Source organism: Chiloscyllium plagiosum, unplaced genomic scaffold, assembly GCF_037043375.1.
Source record: "Chiloscyllium plagiosum isolate Xiang-an unplaced genomic scaffold, Cpla_swu_hap1 HiC_scaffold_7, whole genome shotgun sequence".
NCBI lineage: Eukaryota > Metazoa > Chordata > Chondrichthyes > Orectolobiformes > Hemiscylliidae > Chiloscyllium > Chiloscyllium plagiosum.
In genome coordinates, this window is record NW_028270145.1 from 55,989,605 (window position 1) to 56,008,793 (window position 19,189).

The 19,189-nt window shown below is 40.2% G+C and overlaps 1 protein-coding gene across 8 annotated transcripts in view; it reads left to right on the forward strand.

The window, feature by feature from the left end:
• myo3b (myosin IIIB) overlaps positions 1–19,189 on the forward strand; it is a 581,719-nt gene that overhangs the window by 204,224 nt on the left and 358,306 nt on the right. For all 8 annotated transcript variants that reach the window (XM_087989045.1, XM_043693701.2, XM_043693699.2 and 5 more), the window contains 5 exons: positions 6,477–6,593; positions 9,624–9,728; positions 14,297–14,380; positions 14,996–15,198; positions 16,965–17,063. In XM_087989045.1, coding sequence (XP_087845171.1) covers positions 6,477–6,593; positions 9,624–9,728; positions 14,297–14,380; positions 14,996–15,198; positions 16,965–17,063 — 608 coding nt within the window. The remainder of the gene's footprint in view (positions 1–6,476; positions 6,594–9,623; positions 9,729–14,296; positions 14,381–14,995; positions 15,199–16,964; positions 17,064–19,189) is intronic.

Below are 19,189 nucleotides of genomic sequence, written 5' to 3' on the forward strand. Positions count from 1 at the left end.
TTATTGTGAAGTTGAGACCAGATGAGCTGGAAATGACAAAATCTGAGGCCCCAGTTTTGTTCCCAATGAAAAGAAATCCCAAATCTGCAAATCTGCCCTTTAAAATAGCTGCCCAATGCTTCTGATTTTCACTTTGTGAGTATGCCTTGGATACCTGGAAAGAGACTAAGATGGCACTCCCAGGTCAGACAGTGTGGAAAACATGCCTCATGCTTGAGTACTGACAACATCTTTCATTCTCCATGCTCCATCTGCACTGTCAACTTACACTCCTCTATCCACATTAGTGGGCGACACGGTGGCACAGTGGTTAGCACTGCTGCCTCACAGCGCCTGAGACCCTGGTTCAGTTCCCGCCTCAGACGACTGACTGTGTGGAGTTTGCACGTTCTCCCCGTGTCTGTGTGGGTTTCCTCCGGGTGCTCCGGTTTCCTCCCACAGTCCAAAGATGTGCATTTCAGGTGAATTGGCCATGCTAAATTGCCCGTAGTGTTAGGTAACGGGTAAATGCAGGGGTTGCGCTTCGGCGGGTCGGTGTGGGCTTGTTGGGCCGAAGGGCCTGTTTCCACACTGTAATGTAATCTAATCTAAACATTCCATAGCCTTTCACAATACCCATTCCACCTTTGGCATATCTACACCTCCTCCATGCCCCTTCAGGCCTCTATATGCCATCAACACACTGGCATGGGCCTCCTATACCCCAATGTCAATCTATCCACTTCCCATGGATGCTCATACCCTATAATACCATAGTTATGACAATGGTTCTCATAACCCCATGTCACCTCATAGTCCCAACCACAACTCTTTGCCCAGTCCTCTCCATGTCAACACACCTATTATCTCGCATAAACATAATTATAGAGTATTAGAGATGTACAGCATGGATACAGACCCTTCGGTCCAACCAGTCCATGCCGACCAGATATCCCAGCCCAATCTAGTCCCACCTGCTAATACCCAGCCCATATCCCTCCAAACCCTTCCGAATCATATACCCATCCAAATGCCTCTTAAATGTTGCAATTGTACCAACCTCCACTACTTCCTCTGGCAGCGCATTCCATACATGTACCACCCTCTGCGTGAAAAAGTTGCTCCTTAGGTCCCTTTTATATCTTTCCCCTCTCACCCTAAACCTATGCCCTCTAATTCTGGACTTCCCAACCCCAGGGAAAAGACTTTGTCTATTTTTCCTATCCATGCCCTTCATAATTTTGTAAACCTCTATAAGGTCACCCCTCAACCTCCGACGTTCCAGAGAAAACAGCCCCAGCCTGTTCAGCCCCTCCCTATAGCTCAAATCTTCCAACCCTGACAACATCCTTGTAAATCTTTTCTGAACCCTTTCAAGTTTCGCAACATCTTTTTGATAGGAAGGAGAACAAAATTACACGCAATATTTCAACAGTGGCCTAACCAATGTCCTGTACAGCCGCAACATGACCTCCCAACTCCTGTACTCAATACTTTGACCAATAAAAGAAAGCATACCAAACACCTTCTTCACTATCCTACCTACCTGTGACTCCATCTTCAAGGAGCTATGAACCTGCACTCCAAGGTCTCTTTGTTCAGCAACACTCCCTAGGACCTTACCATTAAGTGTATAAGTCCTGCTAAGATTTGCTTTCCCAAAATGCAGCACCTCGCATTTATCTGAATTAAACTCCATCTGCCTCTCCTCGGCCCATTGGCCCATCTGATCACAATACTGTTGTAATCTGAGGTAACTTTCTTCGCTGTCCACTACACGTCCAATTTTGGTGTCATCTGCAAACTTACTAAATATACCTCTTATGCTCACATACAAATCATTTATGTAAATGACAAAACATAGTGAACCCAGCACCAATCTTTGTGGCCCTCCACTGGACACAGGTCTCCAGTCTGAAAAACAACCCTCTACCACCACCCTCTGTCTTCTACCTTTGAGCCAGTTCTGTATCCAAATGGCTAGTTCTCCCTATATTCCGTGACATCTAACCTTGCTTACTAGTCCCCCATGGGGAACCTTGTCGATCGCCTTAGTGAAGTCCATATAGATCACATCTATTGCTCTGCCCTCATCAATCCTCTTTGTTACTTCTTCAAAAAATTCAATCAAGTTTGTGAAACATGACTTCCCTCGCACAAAGCCGTGTTGACTATCCCTAATCATTCCTTGCCTTTCCAAATACATGTACATTCTGTCCCTCAGGATTCCCTCCAACAATGTGCCCACCACTGACATCAGGCTCACTGGTCTATAGTTCCCTGGCTTGTCCTTACTACCCTTCTTAAAGAGTGGCATCACATTAGCCAACCTCCAGTCTTCCGGCACCTCACCTGTGACTATCGATGATACAAATATCTCAGCAGGAGACCCAGCAATCACTTCTCTAGCTTCCCACAGAGTTCTAGAGTACACCTGATCAGGTCCTGGGGATTTATCCACCTTTATGCGTTTGAAGACATCCAGCACTTCCTCCTCTGTAATATGGACATTTTGCAAGGTGTCACCATCCTTAATTCTATTTGCCAAAGCTATTTCATATCCCTTTTTGTCCTTCTGATTTCCCTCTTAAGAATACTCCTCGTGCCTTTATACTCTTCCAAGGATTCACTCGATCTATCTGTCTATACCATACATATGCTTCCTTCTTTTTTCCTAACCAAACCCTCAATTTCTTTAGTCATCCAGCATTCCCTATACCTACCAGCCTTTCCTTTCACTCGAACAGGAATATACTTTCTCTGGATTCTTGTTATCTCATTTCTGAAGGCTTCCCATTTTCCAGCTGTTCCTTTACCTGCAAACGTCTGTCCCCAATCAGCTTTTGAAAGTTCTTGCCTAATACTGTCAAAATTGGCCTTTCTTCAATTTAGAACTTCAACTTTTAGATCAGGTCGACCTTTTCCATCACTATTTTAAATCTAATGGAATTATGGTCGCTGGCCCCAAAGTGCTCCCCCACTGACACCTCAGTCATCTGCCCTGCCTTATTTCCCAAGAGTGGGTCAGGTTTTACACCTTCTTTAGTAGGTACATCCACATACTGAATCAGAAAATTTTCTTGTACACACTTAACAAATTACTCTCCATTTAAACCCTTAACACTGTGGTAGTCCCAGTCTATGTTTGGAAAGTTAAAATCCCCTATCATAACCACCCAATTATTCTTACAGATAGCTGCGATCTCCTTACAAATTTGTTTCTCAATTTCCCTCTGACTATTAGGGGGTCTATAATACAGTCCCAATAAGGTGATCATTCCTTTCTTATTTCTCAGTTCCACCCAAATAACTTCCCTGGATGTATTTCCAGGAATATCCTCCCTCAACACAGCTGTAATGCTATCCCTTATCAAAAATGCCGCTCCCCCTCCTCTTTTGCCTCCCTTTCTATCATTCCTGTAGCATTTGTATCCTAGACTATTAGGCTGCCAGTCCAGCCCATCCCTGAGCCATGTCTCTGTAATTGCTATGATATCCCATCCCATGTTCCTAACTATGTCCTGAGTTCATCTGCCTTCCCTATTAGGTCCCTTGCATTGAAATAAATGCAGTTTAATTTATTAGTCCTTCCTTGTCCATGCCTGCCCTGACTGTTTGACTTGCTTCTGTTCTCAATTGTACCAGTCTCAAATTGATCTCTTTCCTCACCATCTCCCTGGTTCCCACCCCCTCACCTTACTCGATTAAATCCTCCCGAGCAACATTAGCAAAACTCCCTGCCAGTATGTTAGTCCCCTTCCAATTTAGGTGCAAACCGTCCTTCCTTTGCAGGTCACTTCTACCCCAAAAGAGATTCCAATCGTCCAAAAATGTGAATCATTCTCCCACACACCAGCTCCTCAGCTATGCATTCATCAGCTCTATCCTCCTATTCCTGCCCTCACTAGCTCGTAGCACTGGGAGTAATCCAGATATTATTCTCGAGGACCTCCTTTTTAAATTCCTGCCTAACTCTCTGTAACCTACCTTCAGAATCTCAAACTTTTCCCTTCCTATGTCATTGGCTCCAATGTAGACAATGACCTCGTGCTGACCCCTCTCCCCCTTGAGAACATTCTGCACCCTCTCTGAGCCATCCTTGATCCTGGCACCAGGAAAGCAACACACCATTCTGATTTTTCGCTGCTGGCCACAGAAACGTCTGTCTATACCTTTGACTGGAGAGTTCCCTAACACAATTGATCTCTTAGAAGCCAATGTACCCCTCGTTGCATTAGAGCCAGTCTCAATACCAGAAACTTGGCTGTTGTGCTATGTTCCCCTACATTTTCCAAAACAGCATACTTGTTTGAAATGGGTATAGCCACAGAAGGCTCGTACACTAGCTGCTTACCTCTCTTACCTTTCCTGGAGGTACCTCATCTACGTGATTGTATCTGAGACATTCCCCCCTTCCTATAACTGCCATCCATCACATACTGTTGCTGTTGCAAATTCCTCATTCCTTCTAACTGTCTCTCCAACCAATCCATTTGATCTGATAAGATTCACAATCAACAGCATTTATTGCAGATAAAATCCACAGTGACCCTTAAACTCTCTTTAAACTCCCACATCTGACAAGAAGTGCACATTACTCCACTAAAGGCCATTTTTGCTCCTTCACAATCTACAGACCCAGAAAATAACACCGTCTTATTCCTCTACCAAACACTGCCATCGGTTAAATTTATAGTTATGGCTTATATTTTAAGTTTAATCAAGAGACATATCTCAAAAAACATATAATCAAGAAAGAACCCACTCTACGCACTACTGCAGACTTTCTGTAGGTCACACTTAAAATACAATACACTTATCTGCTTCTGTGCTTGTAACTTCACCCAAAAGGTTCCTCCAAGATCAATTGTGAATTTCACTGTTTGTTCATTTTCCCAGATGCACTCCGATGTCCAGCGATACATGAATTCAAACAGCAAAGGCAGTAACCGTGCAGGACCTGATGAAAATAAAATTATCAGTTTATTTATGATGGAAAAAGAAAAAAGTCATTGATACAAAAATATTAAATATATTGAATTTGCTTTATCTAATCCCTGATGAAAACAAACATTTCACTTAAGGGTAGATCCCCCAATCCATTATGTTAACAAATATTTCTCTTCAATTAACAACTGGAGCTGTCCATCAATAGACACCTGATTGTAAAATGACAGTTTGGAGAAATAGGCACAATTCGTATAATGGTTTTGTGTGACCAGACAGTCTGAGATGTCTAGCACTTTTTTTAACTTCCACGCGTCTTTTTCAGACCAGTTCCTTGAAATCTTTGCCAGCCCTAATGGTTTATATGCATTTTATGCACAAGTCATGCCTTTTCACAGTCACAAAAGGTGCTTTACCTTTACTAATGGATGTCTAAATTCTCCCAATTGGATGCCTTACCTCCACCAAAAGTGTCCTGGGACCAGATCCAAAGGTGTCCCTCACCTGTCCAAAAAAGAGAAATAAAGAATATTCCTTCAATCGTCTCCTCTCACACCCCTCGCTTAACCATACAATTTCATACCCCACCAATACTAATCTGTACAAACTAATGACCTCCACACACCTCCATTCCTGAAGAAGGGCTCATGCCCGAAACGTCGATTCTCCTGCTCCTTGGATGCTGCCTGACCTGCTGTGCTTTTCCAGCAACACATTTTCAGCTCTCATATATTCAAACCCAGCTATGCCCCTCTACTGAATCACATGGTGCCATCTACCATCTTTCCTGATGATATCTGACAGAGTCTCTGAAGAGGTGTCACTGAACCATGTGTTGAACTTCTTCAACATCTGTGACGTCTTTAAGTTTGTTGTGGTGATCAACAAAGACCCTTGCACAGCTCTTGGTTTGCAGAGTGAACAGTTAGCCTTTAAATATGTGCCAGAGCTTACAACCCTAGAAGACCTTGTCAGAAGTAAGAAATTCCTGCTTGCTTGCCCCATACAATTCACCATCACTTGTGTAATATCTTGCTTACATATATAATGCAGTGAAAAGCATGTGCAAGATTACTTATCCAGACCATGGTAGAACTGATGACGTTTCACATGTTTGACATCATACTTTAACTTCGCAATGGAAAATGCCGGTGTATGTCTGGTCCTTTTCAGATGCCATTCACTTGTAATAATTCCCAGTTTTGGGAAACTAAGACATATAGGATACTAATTACCAGAGCAAAGGCTGACTACAGGATAAGAACACCTTCAAGAATGAAGAGAACAAGATCCATTCATGGGTAGAGATAAAAGAAAGATAATTGTATCAAAGTCCAAAAGTCTAACAATGGCTTTGTAAAAATTTCTACTTCTGCCTCTTAAACCTTTTAATAATAAATTTTTAGATTATATTCACTCTTCTCTCTTTATTATAACATAATGTGGCTTTCTGTAGGATATCCAGTTTTATACTTCATTCAATGCAAATGTTTAACACTATCTTTATCAGAAGCACATAGTAAAATTTTACTTTTTTTTTCCTTTCTCAGGAAGCTATAATTTACTCCCTACAGAAAAGATACTCAGACCTACAGATATACACCTATGTTGGGGATATTTTAATTGCTTTGAACCCTTTCCAGGACCTACCTATTTACACTCCAGAGGTAAGACAGAATTTCTAACATGCTGGCTAAGATTTTGAAAGTTTGATCTTGGTTTTTCTTCAACCTGGCTTTTCAACCAAGATTGGGTATTCCCAAATTATCGCATGCATTTTCTTTCACTCTTTAAATTCATGGCATTTACTGAATAATAAGTTGCAGCATTTCTCACTGGAAAAAAAATGGAAACCTTGTTATTTTATGCAAGTGGGTCCTATGAAATCCAAAAGCAGTTTTCAACTGAACCTATGGGAACTGAACTGCACCATAATGACATAACAAGTTTACTTTGCGAGTAGCTGAACTACTTAAATCAAGAAATTTCCTGATGTTGCTCCCAAGCTCTGCATATGAGCTGACTTCAGTGAGATGATGATAGGAGTGTTACAATTATTTGAATTACTGGCACTGTAAGTGGCCTGGACTTAGGTTCTTATTCACAGTATAATGGCCCATACTGCAAGTGAATATTTGTGGACAGTAAATTCTGATGAGATTGAATTTAGATGTAACAGCTCAACTTCCAAATAATTTGCTAATATCCAATGCTGCCCGTGTTGAAATAAAAAAGCAAAATGCTGCAGATGTTGGAAATTTGAAATTAAAGCAAGTGCTGGGAAAACTCACTAGATAGTGGGGTGGGTGGGGCACATCAATAAAATTAAAAAAGCACTGTTAATGTTTTGAGTTGTATGATTCTTTGGGTTTCGAAGATGAGTCCGTCAACTTGATACTAATGCTGGGCCGGACTATCCACTCCCTAGAAATAACAGGAAGGGCAAATAATGGGGGGGTGGGCGAGTGGATGGAGATGGTTGGCACCAGAAACATACTCATCCTCTTCCTACCACCTCAGCAATCAAGTTCTGGGTGGATAGGTCAATAGGCATCCTTCCAGACTCCCATCAATTAAGGCCCAAGAGTCATCAATTAACAACCATTTAAAGATCTCCAAGCTCCACATGCCTGATCACCAATCTTCCTGGCAGGCAAGAAAAATGGCTTCATACCTGACAGAGATCAAAGTGCCTGACAACCATGTTGGTGGGAGGGGCCTCCATTTGCTCCTGTAAAGGGACAATTGAAGGGTGTGGAAGAGAGCAGGACAGTGACTGCTTAAAGTGAATGCAATCAGATGAACCTTATTAATTATGAGATCCTTGATTGGGGTTGTTAACCTGGGCCAATCAGGGAGCCCTTCTGACAGGCGATTTAGAACCTCCTCACTTCAGGGACTGACTAGCCATTTGAATACAGAACTGGCTTGAAGGTAGAAGACAGAGGGTGGTGGTGGACGGTTATTTTTCAGACTGGAGGCCTGTGATCAGTGGAGTGCCACAAGAGTTGGTGCTGGGTCCACTACGTTTCATCATTTATATAAATGATTTGGATATAAACATGGGAGGTACAATTAGTAAGTTTGCAGATGACACCAAAATTGGAGGTGTAGAGGACAGCGAAAAAGGTTACCTCAGATTACAACAGGATCTTGATCAGATGGGCCAATGGACTGATGGAGTTTAATTCAGATAAATGTGCGGTGCTGCATTTTGGGAAAGCAAATTTAGCAGGACCTATACACTTAATGGTAAGGTCCAAGGGAGTGTTACTGAACAAAGAGACCTTGGAGTGCAGGTTCATACCTCCTTGAAAGTAGAGTCGCAGGTAGATAGGATAGTGAAGAAGGCATTTGGTATGCTTTCCTTTATTGGTCAGAGCATCATGTATAGGAGTTGGGAGGTCATGTTGCAGCTGTACAGGATGTTGATTAGGCCACTTTTGGAATATTACATGCAATTCTAGCCTCTTGTTGGAGCGTTGAAGGCTGAGGGGTGACCTCATAAAGGTTTTTAAAATCATGAGGGGCATGGATAGGATAAATACACAAGGTCTTTTCTTTGGTGTGGGGTAGTCCAGAACTAGAGGACATAGGTTTAGGGTGAGAGGGGAAAGATATAAAAGCAACCTAAGGGCCAACATTTCCATGCAGAGGGTGGTGCATGTATGGAATGAGCTGCCAGAGGAAGTGTGGAGGCTGGTACAATTGCACCATTTATAAGGCGTTTAGATGGGTATATGAAAAGGAAAGATTTAGAGGGATATGGGCCAAGTGCTGGCAAATGGGACTAGATTAGGTTGGGATATCTGGTTGGCATGGATGAGTTGGACTGAAGGGTCTGTTTCCGTGCTATACATCTCTATGACTCTATGACTGCAAACTGGCTGGCCATAGCCAGTGTGCTGTGCACATGTAAATAAAGGGTGACTTGCTGATAGGATACCGACCTCTGTGTAGTTATTTCACCAGCCCTATCTATGTCTGCAACTCCCTAATCTTCTTCATCCTGTAATCCTAAATCTGCGATTTCCCACCCCATTAAAAACTCACTATTTCACTGGTTCCAGTCTTCATTGACTCTCTGCAGCTCTCAGAGGCTGCCAGCCAACGAATAGGCTAGTATCTTCAGATGGTGTGGAAAATCTCTGGCACAGCCCTGGTCATTGCTTAAATGTCAGATTTCTATTTCATCGTTGGGCTTTCTCACCTGAACAGGTAGGGGCTTATTCATTTTTTAGAAACATCTGCTGCCACACAATGCAAGAAAAATTAAATCCCGGCCTCTGTTTATCTCTGCACAGATGATGCATGACCTGCTGGGTTTTTTTTCAACACATTGTACTTTTACTTTTGTTGAGCTTGCTGACTTGGGCAAAGTTTTACAATACGCATTGTAACCTTACTGCTGTAAGTCAATAGTTTTTGAAAATGATCAAAATATTGGCAAAGAAATAAAACTGCATCTAAACTGTCAAAAATGTTAGATTTATACAGCATTTTATTACATTCCAAAGAAATATCCCAAACTTTTCATGCGATCGATTAAGTTTAATTGTAATCACAATGAAAGATGAATAATCGTAGAATAAATTAATCCTTGAAAGAGGTGGAATGAATTGCATGTGTCACCATGAGATGTGATAATCTTTGTTCAATAATTTTTCTGACAGGCTAACATGTTTTTTTCCCCACAGTTTTCTAAGCTTTATCATGGTGCCAGGCGTTGTTCAAATCCACCACACATTTTTGCCACTGCAGATGCTGCGTATCAAGGAATGGTAACTTTTAGCAAAGATCAGGTGAGAGTATGATTGACTGGTAACATTGACATTATTCAAATGTAAATTAACTATAGCTCTGCATACACACAATAAGCAACTGCAAGTAAAGATCCAGTTGGCTCGGGAGAATGAAGAGGCAAAAGAAATTAAAAAGTTAGAAGTTTTTTACTGGAGAAATTAAGGGCAATGAAAATTGATATATCTCTAGGATATCGTGGTCTTCATCACAGTGTATTGAATGATGTAGCTTTGAAGTTAGTCAATGCAGTTATGATTATCTTCTAAAATTCTATGGATTCTGGAATCATTCCACCATTTAAGAATGGAACAAGAGAGAAAGTGGAGAACTACAAACCTATTCACCTTACAAGAGTGGCAGGGAAAAAGAATTGAATAAATAGACATTTGAATATTTAATGATCTGATTAGGTATAGTCAGCATGGATTTGATTATGGGAAATTGTGTTTCATGAACTTGTTGGAGCTTTTGAAGACGTTACTGATGAAATTGATGAAATGATGGACTTGGTGCATTTAGATTTTCAGAAGGCCTTTAATAAAGTTTCCCACAGGAGGCTGGTCAGAAAATTAAAGTAGAATGAGATAAAAGGAGATGTAATGCATGGATTAATGATTGGCTAATGGACAGAAAACAGAGGAATAAATGGGTCAATTTTACACTTGAATGCTGTTACTTGTGGGATACACCAGGGATCATTTCTTGAGCCCCAGCTATGCACATTTTCACCAAGCCGTTACACTTGCTATCGTGACGTTGCATGTGTGACACATAGCTTGCACCTTCTGCCTTTTAGTAGAAACCACTCCCATTGACTGCATTTTAGTATAATTCTCTCCACCTTTCCTTTACCTAAACTACTCTCAAATCATGCCATCTCTTCAACCTTTTACCTCTCCTCCTCCTAAGTTGTTGATACCCACAACCTTTCCCTGTTTATGAGTCTCCCCTTCTCCATTTCTAATTCGTTTGACCACTCCCTCTTTCTCGGTGTTTCCCTTATTCCTCATTCTCACAGCCAGCTTGACCTGAAAAATTCACATTGGCTTTGATTCTCCATCAGCAAGGCCATGGGAAATCAGCTAGTTTTCTGTATTATTTTTGTTCAATTAAATTTTAGTGGTGAAACACCTGCTAGACCTACAACTTAAAATGTCAGACTGATCATTTTGCAGCTGTGTTCCAGCCCAGCTGCTTCCTGACCTGTCCATCCTCAGTGGTATACTGGAACGTAGCAGCTTGAAAGGCCTCCTATGTATAATTTTCACTTCATCAGATTCAAAGACAAACTGAAGAGAATTGGAGACTGATTAGGATAGTGAATCATCTCCCAGGCTGGTTGGTTGCTTTATTTATTTAAAAAGTTAAAAGGCCCAAAAAGGAATAAAAACTAATCAAATTCCCATTTAATTTATTTAGATAATGAAGCTTGTTCTACAGGGTTTATGAAAAAATGCTATAATTGGATTTTCCAATAATGCATATACCTAACAATTTTATGAGATAGAAAGGACAGTGAAAGTTCTGGGACTCAGTCTTCCAATTACTCCATGCTAGGAATCATAAAACCCATTTTTTAAACTCTTGGGAAGTGTTGGAATTCCTGTCTCATTTTGCTGATAGCAGTCTTACTCAGACTTTGAAAATTATTTCTAACATTTTTCTCTTTTTTGATTAGATACATTTTCCAAGTTACAGCTTTTCAGAGAGCATTAAAAATAACTGAAATTGCTGTGAATACATTATATGCATTATGGTATAAACTCCTTGAGCAATTTAAAGGCAGCACATTAGCACTAAGTTGACATGGAAGAGGTCCTTTTCCCTCAAATATGGTGCAGTACTGCTTTTATATACATATGCTGTTGATAGACCCCACCATTCTCCATATCAGAAAAGGAGGCTGACTATCCATTCTTCATCAGTGAATCCTTTCTATCTAGGTCAGAGTCTGCTTATGAAATCTGTGCAGCAACTATGGATATGTATAAGACCCCTTTAGCAGAGCTGCAGTTGTGTCTCAGTTTTGGCATGAGTGAACATGAAGTTGGAAACATTCATTTGCAGAGTGTGATTCTTGCAGTGCTGCCAGACCTGGGTTAGAGTAGATTCCCTACAGTGTGGAAACAGGCCCTTCAGCCCAACAAGTCCTCCAAAGAGTAACCCACCCAGACCATTTGCCTCTGACTAATGCAACTAACATAATGGGCAATTTAGCATGGGCAATTCACCTGACCTGCACATCTTTGGACTGTGGGAGGAAACCCGTGCAGACACAGGAGAATGTGCAAACTCCACACAGACAGTCGCCCAAGGCTGGAATTGAACCTGGATCCCTGGCGCTGTGAGGCAGCAGTGCTAACCACTGTGCCGCCAGGAGTAGGCAGGGCTATTTGATTTGATTTGATTTATTATTGTCACATGTACCTAGGTACATGAAAAGTTTTGTTTTGTATGCAGTACAGGCAAATCATACCATACAAAATGCTTTCGAGTAATAAAACAGTGCAAAGAGTACAATGTTACAGCTGTTGATAGAAGTTGCACAGAGAGCGAGAACAGCATTCAATTTAAAATTTCAAAGGTCCATTCAGAAGTCTAATAACAGCAGTCTGAGTGGTGCTATTCAATGATATTAATGAAGAGTGTCTCACAGGCTGTGGCATTTCTTGCTCCCAGTGAATTGATGTAAGTCTCCTGAGCAATGCTATGTGAACACATTTCTCCCCCTACCTGTTCGAGAGTTTGGCATGTAACGTGAATAGTTAGATTGTTCTATTCAAATGTACCACATATTGATAACCTTATGTTACCTGGTTATTTGAAGCATCCAATCACTTTCATGATTTGGGCTTGGATATTTTGGTTACTGCACACAATGTTGAACCTGGGTCCTGTCAAGCATGGTACACAGCCATCTTTTGGGAAGCATGCACAAAAGTGCAAATGGACTAATCCTACTCCAGTGTCTCGCACATTGTTAGCCAAAAATGGAGTTGAATTTGTAACTCCTTACGGGGACATGTGCAGAGGCAGCTAGATTTGCAATCTAATTTTGCCCCTAACTGTGCTGGTTCAACAGCTCCATTCCTGTCCCTGTGCTAGTTTTCCAGAGGTAAGATTAAGGGTTATAAGGGATATCTGTTCATCGCAAGACGGTGTCCATTTAATCTTGTGAATAGCCTGTGAAGGCCTTATATTGAGGTAAAGGGCATCCCCACCTGAAGTTAGCCTCTTCCCTACCTGCGTTCAACTACAGCCAAAGGTCACAATGGAAACTGGCTGGAAAAGCCTTTGTTAATTTCAAAATTGAACAATTTTGAGTAAAGATAACTTCCATTTTGCTGCACTCTTTTTCTCACTTATCTACTGTGATGTCTTGTTGTTGCTCCTAAGCTGAAGGGTCTCATTTTGGCCTCCTGACCTTAGTTGTATGTTGATCTAGCCTCCTGTTATTAGTTGGACAACCTTGAGAAAAATCACAGGTTCATGGTTGTTTCCACACAGTGACGTTTTCTGAACTTCATTTGGATCTCATGCCAGGATCTGAAGCACAAAGGAAAAATGCATTTTAAATCTATTTAAAGGCTCTAAATGTACCCTACATTTAGCTGGCCATACATCTTCAAATTTCAGCATAACTTTGTGTGGTACATTGAATGATTCTATAGATGAATTAACCTCACAAAATTATAGATAGTCAATTCATTGAACAGTTGACTAATTTTGCATCAGGAATTGAGCATTTAAATCTCGAGGTAGTCTGCACTAAAAAAATTATTAAAATAATGAGTTGTGCTGTGAATTCATTCAAAAAATATTCAGATGGTGCTTTCATAAAATTTTGTTTCAAACCAATTGGGATTATTAAGATAGCATTGTTACATTAACAATTTGTTTTGAAGTTTTACGATTTTTCTGCTTATTGTTGTGGTTCTGTTCACCGAGCTGGGAATTTGTGTTGCAGACATTGCGTGTGTGGCTACTAAGGATAGCTGGTCGTGTCGTTTCGTGGCTAGCCTTAGTAGCCACACACGCAGATGACAAGCAACATGAGTTTGACTGGGACAACACTACTATTATAGGACAAGCGAAACACAGAACAGCCAGGGAATTCCTAGAGGCATGGCACTCATCCACAGATTCAATCAATAAGCACATCGACCTGGACCCAATATATCGACCACTGCAACGGACAGCTGGAACTGACAACCGAAAGCAGCAGAGACAAACCACTATAAATGTCGGAGGAAAGATCACATAAGCGCTTCACAGGAGGCTCCCAAGCACTGAGGATGTCACCTAGACAGGGGATGAAACGTCTGCAACACAAATTCCCAGCTCGGCAAACAGAACCACAACAATGAGTACCCGAGCTACAAATCTTCTCACAAACTTTTCTGCTTATTTTTTAAGTTACATTTTTATGATGAACACTGCTTCTGTTGGATTTAGATGTCTATCCAACAGTTTAGAGAGAATATTATAAAGTTCTGTGTGCCTTATTTGCAAAACTGCATAACCAGCTCTCTTTCTTATGCCTTGTCATTTGTTTTGACCATACCAGTGCATCATCATAAGTGGAGAAAGTGGTGCTGGGAAGACAGAGAGTGCACATTTGATTGTTCAACACTTAACCTATCTGGGAAAGGTATGGTCACATAACTACTAATATTAAACTATTTTAATGGAATACATCTTTAAAATTGAAATCATTGTAGTTGATGTCTAATATTTAGCATTTTATAATGGTGAAAATGCAGCATAGTATATGAATTTCCATTTAAATGTAGAATTTAGAACTGTGCATCTTTGACAAACATTCTGATTTTCATTTTATTTCCATACGCATTGATGTCTTTTGTCAATGTTCAGTGACTACCAAGGTCCTGAAGCATGTTTACTGATGCTTACCTGCTCTGACACGTATAATGGATAATTAACACTGCTGCTGCTGATTACAAATCTCCTGCTGCTGATCCTCCTGGTGCTGCTCTCAATTGTGTTGGTGGCCAAACATGTGCCCAGTGTCACCATCACTCCATTGGGTGATCTGAGAGCTATACCCGACCCTCTAATCTCTCAGCCATGATATTAACAATTTTCACTTTCTTAACTGTGCTGACTGCTGTTTGCCTGCAATTCTGCATACTGGCCATTGCTTCACCAAGTTGAAAGCAAGAAAGTATCTTACAATTATAATTGTCAAACTTATTTTTAGTAAGATTTATGTTTAGTTAATGCACAGATACTAATGTTGTTGCAGGCTAATAACCGAGTCCTACGAGAAAAAATTCTTCAAGTCAATCCACTTGTGGAAGCCTTTGGAAATGCATGCACTGCAATCAATGATAATTCCAGTCGATTTGGGAAATATCTAGAAATGAAATTCACTCCGACAGGGGCTGTAATGGGAGCAAAGATCTCTGAATATCTCTTGGAAAAATCAAGAGTTATTCAACAACCTATGTATGTAATTGGTCGTTTAAAATATATTCGTTCATTGTATCTGTAAATTAATAATTTTCTTAACCCTGCATGCAATTCTGATGCATGAAGGAATTTTGTTAGTGCTGGAATTACCCAGTTGTACCTTTGCTGTGTGTGTTTGAAACAAATATTGTTTTTCTATTTGGAATATTATTGTGTTCTGCAGCGTTAGCATCCTTCACCTTGAGATGTACAAAATTTGCATTTCTACTGTTATCTTGATAAATTCTGATAATAAGACAAATTTAATTTTGTTACTTACAATATTCTGAAATTTACTGCTAAATGTATGAACAAGAAGCAGGAATAGGTCATTCAGCCCCTCGAGCCCACTCTGCCATTCAATAAGGTCTTGACTGATCTCATAGCAACCTCAAATCTGCATTCCTACCTATCCCTGATAACCTTTTACCTCCTTGCTTCAGAGGAACCAGACAGACTAAGGGCTTGAAACATAATTCCCTGAAAATGCAATTACAATGAATAGAGCCATTAAGTGTTTATGAAGTGGGGAATGGAGTACTAGAGCAAAAAAGTAAGAATAAATTTGCACAAATATTGGTTATGCCATAATTATAGCACCGATATTAGTTCATGGGAAGCCAGTATTGATTTTCAATGACTAATTGTCCTTGAGAAGGTGGTGTTGAGCTGCTTTCTTGAACCAAAATGGTCCTTGGTATGGAGGGAGTTTCCATTGAACTCCCACTGAAGGGAGTTTCATGATTTTGACCCAGTGATGATGAAGGAATGGTAATATAGGCCAATGTCAGGATGTCGTGTGACTTGGAGGGGATCTAGCAGGTGATGTTCACATATATCTGCACCTTTTGTCCTTCAAGTGATAAATCTTGTGGTTTTAGAAGGTGCTGTCAAAGCCGTCTTGGCAAGATGCTGCAGTGCATCTTGTCAATGGCACACACTGCTCCCATGGTGTGTTTGTGGTGAAGGGAGTAAATGCTTAAGGTGGTGGATGGAGTGTCAATTGCACATGCTACTTGTCCCAGGTTATGTTGTGCTTCTTGATTGTTGTTGACACTGCATCCATCTGGACAAGTCGAGAATATTCCATCACATTCCTGACTTATGCCTTGAAGATGGTGCACAGGCACTGGGGAGAAAGGAGCTGAGTTTCTGGTTGCAGAATTCCGAGCCTTTGATGTGCTTTTGTAGCCACAATTTCAGTTTTGAGAGGTCAGTTATAACAAGGACTTTGAAGCTGTATAGAACATACAATATAAATTCACTAGTGAAGTTTAATTTTGAGGAACAACTGAAGAAAAAGATTCAAAGAAATGCTATTAGTGTATTTGGACTATGTTTACTTTACTATGAAGAAAGAATGAAGTGGAGATCATTACTTCTTTTAATGCTAACCAGATTAATAAAGGAAGTGAAGGAAAGGAAGACGTGGAGCCACGGGAAGTGATTAGGTTGGCGGAATAGTATTAGATTACATAAACAGTGATTTGGACAGATAAAATGGGTGAAATGGTCTATATCTTGTTGACCTCCAGCTTTTATTTTGTATTTTGTACAACTCAGTTCAAAAAGTATCACAAAAATGGCGAAAATGATAGTCAGCTTGTTCCAGTAATATAAAGTAAACCAATGAAAATTTTGAATTTTAAATTATTCTTTTCTCAGAAGTGAATCTTTCATAGAACATTTGTAACATTTCAGATTTTAAAAGTTAATCTGAAGAATCCAAAAACTGCTTTAATACTATCATTATTTACTTGCAGAGGTGAGAAAAACTTCCATATTTTTTATTACATTTACGCTGGTCTCTATCATCAGAAGAAACTGACAGAATATAAGCTTGCTGAGAACAAACCACCAAGGTGAGAAATTGTACAATACTTTATAATGTTGGATTGTTGATTTTATCTATCATTGAATAAGCAGTATCTTCTAAGAATGTATAGTTGTTTTGCTAGACCAACTTTCAGATGTTAACATTAGTTGTGACAGACAACCAAAGTGCAAATGAAAAAAATATTTGGGTTTATCTTTACTTTCAAAGACAAATTAAGACCTTCACATATAATGCATTTTTTTGAAATCTGGTGGCTGTTGTTATGCAAAAATTAAGGGGATGAGTCTGAGGGAAAGTAAGCTTGAGTCAGAAGGTAAGTGCCTTGACCCAAGAGGAGGTTCAGAGGTGCTTGCTGGATGAAGTTAGGGAAGCAGATCACGGCTGTAGTGGGGGTCACTGAGTGGTGATATGGGCTAGTTTAAAGATCTGGATTGCTTTTCTGGGACTTTATCCCAGTTATATAATTAAATATTGGACCTTTGCCCCTCACATACCATCAAACGCACCCTGCCCCCTCCATTCATTCCTCAATCCTACATTCATTCTAATTTATTTCAACCTCACCCACAACCACCTCCACAGTGGCCCTTCCAAGTCAACCCATACCCCATAACCACCCCCAATAACCCCAGACTCCCTTCATGACAACCCATCCCTCCACCATTTTTCCCAATAGACTCTTACTTTTTTGCCACCTTTGTGCCAATTCAGTGCTAAATCATACCAATCCAGGCCTCATATCACCACTTTTTCTGTTACTGTCTCTGCCAACTCACCTAATATCCAATGTAGGCAGATGTCGGGACTTATGCTGAGATGAAATAAAGTTAAATGACAAATGAAATTCCAGAATTCACAATATTAAGGACTGTTCCATTTATAAAAGATAATTTAGATCCCCTCAAGTACTTATTCCTTTATATAAAAAAATTTACAACTCCACATCAAAGACAGTTAATTCTTTAATAGATTATTTGAACTGTCAATCAAACTATGGATTTACAGACCCATCCACCCCCCACCCCCCCGTCCCACCCTCATGGTAATAATGATAGTTATAGCACTTGAGGGTATGTCAACAAAAATAAAACTGAAATTGCTATGACAGATTGTTTTTACTCTCTCACAGGCAAGCAGTTTTACTCAATGTATTTTAAGATTTGCAGATTTTAAAAATTTAACAATTCTACATTGCTTGTCCCCCAATCAAATATATTTATATTTCCACTGTAAGCTCATGAGACAACTCCTATGGTTTGAGATTGCCTTATTCATTTGTAATTGACATCAGTGCGCTTTATGCCTGCCTGCCTCCCTTTCCACATCATGAAAAATGGATTCTGCTGGAAGTGGGGTGTGGAACTTCTGGAGCTGGGGCCCATCCACAATTTTAAATATCAGACTCATTGAAAATCCAGCCTATAGCTTAGAGAGCTTAGGCAGCTGAAGACATGGCTGTCAATGCTTTAGCAATTAAAATTTATAATGTATAATAAACCAGAACAAGATAAGCACAGATATCTTTTTGAACTCTGGAGGAATTGACAGAGGTAAGGAAGACCAGACCATATTGGATTTGAAAACAATGGTGAGAATTTATAAGATTAAATTGTTTGACTTGGACAGGTCACTTTAGCATAGGGTGATAGCTGAATAGCACTTACTGTGCAGAAGGAATTGCAGAGTTTTAGATGGCCTCAAATTTATGGGATGCAGATGGAAGAGTTCCACCAAGGGTACAAATCTAGAGGTTAACAATGAAATGAATTAGATTTTAAGTAAGAGATGAGTTGAGGTGGGACAGATCTAGACATAACTGTGGTGATGGAAAGAGCGTCTTAGAGAAGTTGCAGGTATGTAGTTGGAAGCTTACCTTGAGGTCAAGGTTGCAAACAATCTAATTCAGTCTCTGATAATTGCCAAGGAGAGGAATGGAGCTGGTAGTTAGAGAAGCTGGTGTTTTAATCACATGAAATGATTTTAATTTTCCCAGTAGTTAATTGAAGGCAATTCATGTTCATCCAATGTTAGTGGAGGAGTCAAGAGTGGTGTGAGGCAAAGCTGGATGCTGTCAGCATACATGTGAAAACAAATGTGCCTTTGGATAATGTATCTGAGGTGCTGCACTTAGTTATGAAATAGGAAAGGGCA